General features: G+C 57.0%; 1 protein-coding gene across 1 annotated transcript; it reads left to right on the top strand.

The window, feature by feature from the left end:
* The first annotated feature begins 5,905 nt into the window (after window positions 1-5,905).
* ISG15 (ISG15 ubiquitin like modifier) lies at window positions 5,906-8,107 on the top strand. Its single transcript, XM_025173663.2, has 2 exons — window positions 5,906-6,042; window positions 7,106-8,107. Exons 1-2 carry the CDS (start codon window positions 6,040-6,042, stop codon window positions 7,691-7,693), a joined length of 591 nt encoding a protein of 196 aa, XP_025029431.1. The 5' UTR covers window positions 5,906-6,039; the 3' UTR covers window positions 7,694-8,107.
* The last annotated feature ends 2,116 nt before the right edge of the window (window positions 8,108-10,223 follow it).

Here is a 10,223-nt window from a genome sequence, read left to right as displayed (position 1 = left end):
CATCACTGGGAAGTTCTCAGGGGACCCTGAACAGCTGCCGCATTTTTTGACGCACGTTAGGGGGTTCATGCAGAGGGGTGGTCACCTATTCGCTAGGGACGAGGATAGAGTATCCTACGTGGCCGAGCTGCTAGATGGCCAAGCAGCTAGCTGGGTGATCGGACTATATGACGCCAACGCGGCGGAACTGCGGAGTTTCCCGGACTTCATGCAGGCGCTCCGGGACAGATTCGAGGACACATTGAGCGCCAAGCGGGCGGAGGACGACATCCTGCAGTTCAGACAGCGGGGCAAGTCGGTATCGGAGTACGCCCTGGAGTTCCGGAGGTTGGCAGAGAAGCTCACGGACTGGCCGGAGTCCCTGAGGGTGAAGTATTTTAAGAGGGGGCTCAATCCAGAGACCCTGGAGCGGGCACTGGGACGGGACGACCTGTCCACAGTGAAAGATTGGATCTGGCTGGCCGGAACGGCGGAATCGGCATGGCGGCAGATCCAACAAAGCGCGAGGCGACGGGACCAGACGAGGGACCAGCCGAGGGAGAGAACCCCCGAGGAAAGGCGGAGCAGTCGGCGGCAGTCCACTGGGGGGCGAGAGGCGACCAGAGCCCCGAACCTGTGCTTCCGGTGCGGAGGCAGAGGCCACCGAGCAGCGCAGTGCCCGACGGAGCGGGAAGGAGCCCCACCACGGCCTGAAGTCAAGCCCCCGCGTGCGACCGGGAAAAGGGCCGGCGACCGACCGCGGAAGGGGGCAGTGGCGGCGGTGACCGAAAAAGGACGCAGGGGGTGGTTGACCCCGGAGACGGCGTCCTCCGGAGAGGACTCGGAGCCGGCGGGAAACGAGGCGCGCTCGCACTGAACGGCGTCCCAGTGCGAGCAGGGGAGTCGAGGCGCGCGGACCCAATCGGAGATGAGGACTGCCCTCCGTTCCGGGTGAGAATACACATCCGGGGGGGTGAGATCCGGAGGGGAGGCACAGCTGCGGGCGCTACTGGATTCAGGCTGCACCCACTGCTTGATGCACCCAGCTGTGGTCTCGGGGCTCGGACTACAGCTGAGGCGCCTCCGGGAGCCCATTGCATTCAGCCAGCTAGACGGCACGCTGGCAGGGGGGGGGCCAGCTCAGTATTACACCGAGCCGGTCCAGATGACGATCGGGAGTCACCGGGAAGAACTAAGATTTGTGGTGGTCCCGGTGGCCGACTACGCGGTGGTACTCGGCTTGGCGTGGCTGCGGCGACGGAACCCACGGGTCGACTGGACGGCGGAGGCAGTGCGGTTCGGGGTCGACAGACCGGCGAAGTGCGAGAGCAGAGGGGACCGAGCCGTGGAGACGGGTGCGGCCGCAACCACAGACGGGCAAGTGGAGGATCCGAGACACCGGGAGACGGGGCGAGAGCAGACGGAGCCTGAGACCCGGGCGGCAACAGCAGCAGCAGCAGCGCCGGGACCCCGGAGACTCGCAACGATCCCGAGGCATGGGGAGGCAGCGGCGACTGGCGAGACAACTGCAAAGCGAGAGGCAGGGTCCGGGGAACCCATGACGGGCGGCGGAATCCCGAGGCAGTATCGAGACCTGGCGGCAGCGTTCGGGGAGAAGGAGTCCGACCAGCTCCCTCCACACCGGCCCAGTGATTGCGCCATCGAGTTAGAGCCAGGGGCGACTCTGCCTAAGCCGAAAATGTACTCCCTGTCAAGGAGGGAGATGGGGGCTCTGCGGGAGTTCATAGACAAGAACCTAGCGCGGGGATTCATCCAACCCGCGAAGTCACCATTAGCGGCCCCGGTACTATTCCGGGAGAAGAAGGATGGCTCGCTTCGAATGTGCGTGGACTACCGGGGGCTGAACGCAATCAGCACCGAGTACAAATACCCCCTCCCCCTGATGAAGGACTTGATGTCGCATCTGTCTAAGGGGAGGGTGTTCACAAAACTGGACTTGCGCGAAGCCTACTTCAGAGTCAGGATCCGCACAAAAGATGAGTGGAAGACGGCGTTCAACACGCCGCTCAGAAGCTACCAATTTTCCGTGATGCCGTTCGGATTAAAAGGGGCCCCGGGGGTATTTATGCAGCTAATAAATGAGGTGCTACACGACCTACTCTACCGGGGCGTCCTGGTCTACCTGGACGACATCCTCATCTACACCGAAACCCTGGCGGAGCACGTGAGCCTGGTGCGCACGGTGCTCCAGAGACTGCTGAAGGCACAGCTGTACGCAAAGCTCTCGAAATGCGAGTTCCATCGAGAGCAACTAGACTACCTCGGCTACCGAATATCCAGCCGGGGAATTGAGATGGACCCGGCGAAGGTAAAGGATGTCCTGGGCTGGGAAGCGCCGCGAACCCGGAGGCAACTCCAAAGCTTCCTAGGGTTTGCGAACTTCTATAGACAGTTTATCCCGAACTTCGTCCAAATTGCCCTTCCCCTAACCGACCTGCTAAAGACCAAGGGCACTGGGAAACCCCCCAAGCCCAGCATGGCACTCGCGTGGACTGCAGAATGCCAGGGGGCGTTTGAGGAACTAAAACGGCGGTTCACAGCGGAGCCGATCCTGCGCCATCCCGACCCAGACCGGCGGTTTATAATCCAAGTGGATGCATCAGACGTGGCAACGGGGGCAGTCCTGCTCCAACCCAGCCTGGAGGGGGCCATCCACCCGTGCGCCTACGCCTCCCGCAAATTCACCGAGACGGAGAGGAGGTGGATGGTGTGGGAGAAAGAGGCGTACGCGGTCAAGTGGGCGCTGGCCACGTGGAGGCATCTACTGGAGGGGGCAACTGAACCGTTCGAGGTGTGGACGGACCATAAGAACCTCGAGGCCCTGAAGACCCCGCGTAAGCTATCCCCCAAACAGGCACGGTGGTCCCAATACTTCGGGAGGTTCAGGTTCACACTGAAACACATCCCCGGGAAGCGCAACTTCCTAGCAGATGGACTGTCTCGCATGCCCCAGCACGCCAGCCTACGGGAGGAGATCGTGGACTCCATCATCCCTGCCAGCAGACTGGCTGCAAAGGCGGTGACCCGAAGCCAGACCAAGGGGGAGCGACGGGACGCGGCGCCTGAAGTAAGGCAAGGGTTCGCGGAGGCGGTGGAGCGGGACGCTTGGCTCAAGCAGAACCGAGAGGCGCTAACCAGCCAAGAGGGGTTGTGGTGGCACGAAGGAAAGCTGTACGTGCCCGAGGGTTGCCGACGGGAGGTCATGGAAAGAGCCCACGACAGCCGGAGCGCGGGGCATTACGGCTTCGTAAAGACGCTCCACTTAATCCGGCGGCAATTTTGGTGGCCCACGCTCCGTAAGGACGTGGAGGCGTACTCGGGGGGTTGCCCGGTGTGCGCGACGGCGAAAGGGGCCAAAGGCAAACCTAGAGGGCTACTCCAGTCGGTAGCGGAACCCGACGGCCCATGGCAAGAGGTCGCCATGGACTTCATAGTAGAGCTCCCGGAGAGTAAGGGGAAGACCGCCATTTGGGTGGTTACGGACTTATTCTCTAAACAAGCGCACTTTGTAGCGTGCCGGCGAGTCCCCACGGCAGAGGGGTTGGCGAGACTGTTCGTGCAACATGTTTACCGGCTCCACGGCGCGCCCCGATGGGTCGTCAGCGATCGGGGCGGCAACTTCATCGCGCGGTTCTGGAGGGAGTTCCTGAAGCGGGTGGGGACGAAACAAGCCCTTTCTTCCGCGGCGCATCCGCAGACGGACGGAGCCACGGAACGCCTGAACGGGGGGCTCGAACAGTACCTGCGCTGCTACGTGGGGCACCAACAGGACGATTGGGCGGAGCTACTACCATTCGCGGAGGTGGCATACAACAACGCCGTCCACAAGAGTACCGGGTTCTCTCCGTTCAAAGTAGCCACCGGGAGAGATTTCGTCCCCATGCCGGAGCTGCCTCAGCCGGAATCCCAGATCAACTCCCTAGACGCCTGGTTCGCCCAAATCGACGAGACCCGGCGAGCGGCGCACGCGGCATTGCAAAGAGCCAAAGCCGACTACAAGAAACACGCGGACCACAAGAGGCTCCCCGAGGAGCCGTGGAAAGTGGGGGACCAGGTGTATCTGTCAACCAAAAACCTAAAGACGCACCAGGCATCAAAAAAACTCAGCCCGAGGTTTGTGGGGCCGTTCCCCATTGCAGAGGTCATCAATCCGGTGACCGTCAGGCTGACGCTCCCGAAAAGCCTCGGAAGGATCCACCCGGTGTTTCATTGCAGCCTGCTAAAGCTGCACCAGCCGGGGAACGCCTGGCACAAGACAGAGGGAGTGCCACCACCCATCATGGTCGGGGGGGAGCAGCATTTCGAGATCAACCAGATACTGGACGCCCGGAGGCGCAAGGGGCAGACCCAGCTCCTAGTGCAATGGAAACATTTTCCCAAGTCCCACAGCGAATGGGTGAGTAAAACCCACATAAGGGCGCCGGACCTAGTGCGGGACTTTTACAATAAATACCCCGGGAAACCGAAATAGAGCCGGGGGGGCGGAGTTGTCTTCAGGGGGGCGGCATGTCAGGTTCGGCCAGCACGGGGCTTCAGGGAAGCTCGCAGCCAGACCACGCGGAATCCACCGGCGGTAGCTAGCGGGGAAAAGAGGAACTGAAAGCGCCGCTAATTACCGGGCCACCTGCGCCCAGCCAAACCGGAAAACCGCAGCGGAAGCTTTTAACTATGAACTGATAACGGCGCGAGCAAGCAAGGAACGGGGCCGCAGGGCAGCGAAACAAGATCGCAACGCAGCACAGAACCCGCGGGCTTGCACGTAACGGGGAGGGACCAACCCAGCCGGAGGGGGACTGTCAATCAAGGACAATGGACCCTGACCGAACCTGCCATCATGAACAATCAAGGGGGACATTGGGGGGCCTAATAGTCCACAGCTGCAACGCGATCACGAGGCGGGAAAAAGCGCGGGAAGGGGGGAATATAACAAGTGATGCAATTGTACCAAGCCAGTCCTGGCTTTGCTTGTGACTACTACGTTACGCATGAGTAAACCTTCTTTGTGAACCACACGTGTCACGAGAGTTTCTCTGTCGAACGGGGCAAACCTTACACTGCAAAGGTACGCTTTTCACGGGGAAGGCATTTTGCATCTCACTTCCTCTATGGGGCAACGTCTTTTGCACATAAATAGGGGAACACAATGACTCTGGTGGAAATCACCGTAAAGGAGGCTCATCCAGACTTCTGAAATGTGGCTTTCTTTTCTTGCTAGCCAGCTGATCAGCATCCAAAGCTAGCTGGCAGGAAGAGGACCACCACCCAGATGGAGGACAACTGGCCTGCTCTGTCCCACTTAAAGGAAAGGCAAAGAATGATCTGCAGCGGCTTCGCTCCTGTGACCCAGCAGCTGCGGAATCCTCGAGGATCAAGTTTGCCCACCCAAATCGAGGGACCAGTCTGGCCTTGAGGGAGAATGCTGCACGTTGGCCTCTCGCTCTGGAGGAAACCGGACTGAGGAAGGCTTGGCAGGAATAAAATGACATTGAATTGACTCTTGCACGGCCAGCAAGGAAAGTGGGTTGATGGACTGAGTTCACTTCAATTCCAATTCCAATTCCGTCAGGTTTGGGTGTGGGTCGCCTACAGTCCACGCGCCCCACGCCTACAACCCGTTTTGCACTCGCTCGCTTTTTTTGGGGGGGGCAGGCCCTAACTCCCCCTCCTAAACAGGTGGGACTCCAACCTCCATCATCCCCTGTCAGCCGGAGCGTAACGCCCCGGGCGGCCTTAGAGAACCCCCACTGGCTACCTCTCCTGACCGCCTAAGACGCCGGCGCTCGCCCCTTCGCCCCCGGCCGGGAAAATCCCCTCACTCGCTCGGCCGCCCGGCCGCTCTCGCTTTCGCTTTCGCTTTCGAGTTTCGTTTTCGCCGCGGAGGAAGGCCGCGCGGCGCCGGGCGGTTTTGTTTTCCGGCCACGCTCCGCCCCGCCGGGACGCCTCGAAAGCCGGGCGGGCGCTATAAAAGGAGGCGGGAGCGGCGCCGCCAGCGCTTCGTGCGGGGCGGACTCGGGCGGTTGAGGCTGCGGCGCGCTGGAGATGGTAAGCGGGGCTGCCGGTGGGTTTGGCGATCGCTTGTGGGAGGGTTTTGGCGTTGGGGGTTGCGGTTCTTCGGGCTCCTTTGAAGGGCGCGTAGAGTCCCGGGGCGATGAACGATGACTGCAAAGTGCCTCGCAGGGACGCAAATCACCCCGGCTCGCTGAGCGGGTCGGCCGGCTAACTCCCCTCTCGCTGCGCCCCCACCCCTCGTTCCCCAACTGCGTCTGCTTCTTTCTCGCCCCCCCTTCCCACCGCCTCTCCCGAGGACCCCTTTGCAGAACTAGAGGGGGCTCACGTCCAGCAGCCTCCGGCACCCTCCCCTTAATATCGGGATTCCTCCACATCTTCTGAGCTCTTGACACCCTGATGCCAAAGCCTCCGCCACCACTTTGTCCTCCCCCCATCCTCCCCCGCCCCGCCTTTGGGGGTGGCTCCTGCTGCCGCTGCCACCTGGGCCAGCGCACCCCCGGATCGCCTGCTCTCCTGCGCCCGCCCCGAGACGAGCCCCGGGCCACCGTCCCCGCAAGCAGAGACCCCGCGCTGCAGGCGGGGAGGCCCCCGCGCCTCTCTCTCCCTCTCTGTCCCCCTCTCCCCCCCCCCCCGTGGCGGAGCAGCACAATCCCACCTGTTGCTCCACTCCTCGCTCGGGCTTTGCACGCCTCTCCGCTTCCACAGGTGCACGCAGTCCCCGCTCCGGCCGGGGTCCGCGCGGGCACTCCGACGGGCCAATCCAGTGTTGCAGGTTGGAGGGTTAGGAGCTTCGGAGATCAGTTGCGGGTTGTGGTTTTTTGACCTACTTTTAAGGGTGAGTTGGGCTATAAAAATTTTGAGCCTCTGGCAACACGGATGATAAGGACATGGGGTGAGTTGCCCACTGGCTGTGGAAGCCGGCTGCGCAGCTCTGGCTGGAGGATGTGGGAGGAGCTGCGGTGGAAATCCTTGGGGCTTCTCTAAGCTGGGCTGGGGCTCTTGAGCTGCAGGTCCTCCTGAGGAGGGCTGGCGGGGCGGGCAGTCGCACACACAACCCCAGCCAGGATGAATCTGATAGCCTGTGGTTGTTTTCCAGGCACAGCAACTGAGCGTGAAACTTCTGACGGGCGAGATTCACTCTGTGGATTCCTCAGCCTGCAGAACCGTCTGGGATTTCAAAATCCAAGTAGGGCGCAAGACTGGGGTGCCGCCCTATCAGCAGAAGCTGGCTTGCCAGAACAGCACCCACCTTAACCTCCAGGATAGCTCCGCGCTCTCCCAATATGGGCTGCAGACAGGAGACACCCTCCTGCTCATGGTGAAGAATGAGGAGTCCATCTGCATTTTCCTGAGAAACCCCAACGGCAGGACCAGCACCTACCAAGTCCTGCCTTCTGATACGGTGTCACAATTCCGGGCCCGAATTCGAGGGCAGGAGAGAGTCGAAGATAACCAGTTCTGGCTTACCTACGAAGGACAAACGTTGGATGATCACCACAAACTCTCCTATTACAACATTGTCCCGAATGGCATCGTTTCTATGAATCTGCGCTTACGGGGTGGGGCGCTGAAGCTTGGTGGATGGTCGCCCCTGGAGTCCTCAGTGGTCCTTCACGACTGCTCGCTCTGGTCCTCTGCTCCCCATCTAATCTGTGCCACTGCCAAGCAGCCTCCCTTGCTTTAGGGCTCAGTTCCTGGTGACTGTAGAGAAGTGTTCCCTACCTTGACCTGATCTGGGTAATCACTGGCAACCCTTACAGCTTTTGTCCCTTCCCCCTGTCCATTGACCTTTGCTTTGCTCAACCACGCCAAGCATTAACTTCAAAATATATGAGCCTGCTTTAAGTTGCTTCAAGAATTCTCTAATGTCAATATCTGGTGGGAACAAATTTGCTTGTCTCCCACCCCCCCAGCCCAGTTTTTTTGTGTGTTAGCCCGAGGGCAAGGAGTGCCCCTGTTCTTGCCTCCTGTACCTCGATTGAGAGTTTTCTCCATCTTTACTGTAGAAGAAAAGAATTGTACTATGTAGTCATTCTTAGCTCTGCATTTACAGTGACGCAGCTGCAAAATGCAATTTGACAAATAAAACATTAAATGTTCAAATAACAGATGCTGTTCTTTTTTATCAAGGTGTTTGGGAGTTCAGTGGTATCTATTTCTGTAATGCAGAATTCGACCTTGGTGCCTTGGATATGGAGTTGGGGAGTGATAGAACTTGACCTGGTGGGTGGTTGACTCGGTAACATTTTCTGGGCAATGGTGTCCCCCATCCAGTGTATCCCAAAGAGGTTTGGACTTTGATCCTAAGCTTCTTGATTGACTTTGGGCCCATAACTGGCTCAGTCAAGCTTGCCTTGTAGGGTCGTTTTGAAGCATCTTTCCAATGTTTTAGACTCAGGGATGGAGGGGTAATAAAACATTACGGTGGGGAGGAAGGGTACCATTTTGCTTCTGAATGGAGTGTTGAATTACTGAAGATGAGCAGTGGGGGAAGTGGGAGGAGTCCCTATTTATGGAAGTCTGGAGTGTATTTATTTATTAAATTTATCCCCGCCCATCTCCCCCAACTGGGGGACTCTGGGTGGCTTACAGCTCATTAAAGCAATAAATAAATGCATAGATTTTTTCTTTTGCATTTAGATCTGTTTCTGGAACTAGATTAGGGGCCATCTAAATTTGACCCAGCACGTTTTCTGAGCATTCTCAGGAATTCAGTTCCACAAATAGGAAGGAAATAGCCGCTCGGTTAGATGGCTCAGGCTAGAATCACGTTGAAGGGAGTCACATTAAACTGCCTAGTGGGTTATTTGGACAGAACACATCATGTGAGCTCAGCAATTGTGTTCCATTATCCTGGGTTGTGCAAATGCAGCTGGGCAACTATTCTAACTACCTTGAAGCTGCCTTCTGGTTTTGTGGGGATGATAAATGGCAAGTGATCGCACGGAGATCACTTTCTGTTCCACTACAGAATAGAAAGTTAAATCTGGGAATTGGAGAAATTGCACATTTCTGGGCCAGCCAATATCGTGTTTCTCACCAAGGAGTTAGCAGGACTTCTTCAGCTACTTCATGGAACCCCTTTATGGCTTCCTGAGCTGACCATGGGATCCAAGAGGAAATGTTGGCAGATTAATCCTCAGTCATCACAATCCCTAGATTCTTAAATCAGAAGGAGCCTGGTACAAATTTTATTAAAAGGCATAAGCTTCATAAATTGGTGAGCATAATGAATAAATTCAATAAAACAAATCTAATAAAATGGTTTAGTCTGAGAAGGTGGTACCAGACTCCTGATTTTTAGCTACCATAGGCTAACATGGCTTGCATTTTACCATGCCTAGAGTTTTCAACAACAATCACTAAATAACTTAAGTCCTTTTTTTTACATGCATCAATGCACATAAAATGGGGGTGGGTCTTCAATGCATGGTCATGACTGCCACCTTGACTTTGTACATTCCCAATGACCATGATGACAACCCTAGGTTGTCAATCTAGTTCAGTGTTTCTCGACCTTGGCAGCTTTAAGTTGTGTGGACTTCAACTTCCAGAATTCACCAGCCAGCAAACCGGCTGGGGAATTCTGGGAGTTGAAGTCCACACAGCTTAAAGCTGCCAAGGTTGAAAAACACTGATCTAGTTGACCTTCAGTATTTGCTATGACTGTAGGCCAGGCTTCCTCAACCTTGGCAACTTTAAGATGGGTGGACTTCAACTTCCAGAATTCCCCAGCCAGCAAACCGGCTGGGGAATTCTGGGAGTTGAAGTCCACACAGCTTAAAGCTGCCAAGGTTGAAAAACACTGATCTAGTTGACCTTCAGCATTTGCTATGACCATAGGCCAGGCTTCCTCAACCTTGGCAACTTTAAGACGGGTGGACTTCAACTTCCAGAATTCCCCAGCCAGCAAGGGGAGTTGAAGTCCACCCATCTTAAAGTTGCCAAGGTTGAGGAACCCTGCCATAGGCCAAAGTTGAAGTAGGTGGGAAAATCCATAATGGGTGGAAGCTTACAGGGAAAGATCCAAACTTGAAATGGGAATTTCCTGACTGTGAGAGCTATGAAGCAACGGGAGAGCCTGCCTCCTGTAGCCATGTTTGTTCCATCACTGACGGTTTTGAAGAAAAGATTGGACAGCCGCTTGTCTGGAATGGTCTGAGGATTCCTGTCTGGGCAGGGGCTGAACTAGATACCTTCTGGTCCTAGATACC

This window comes from Python bivittatus, unplaced genomic scaffold (assembly GCF_059951505.1).
Source record: "Python bivittatus isolate LINGU-HERP-01145 unplaced genomic scaffold, Pbiv_v1 ctg000390_np1212, whole genome shotgun sequence".
In the NCBI taxonomy this organism is placed as follows: Eukaryota; Metazoa; Chordata; class Lepidosauria; order Squamata; family Pythonidae; genus Python; species Python bivittatus.
Note: the sequence above shows the minus strand (reverse complement) of the source record. Positions and strands in the feature narration are given on the sequence as shown.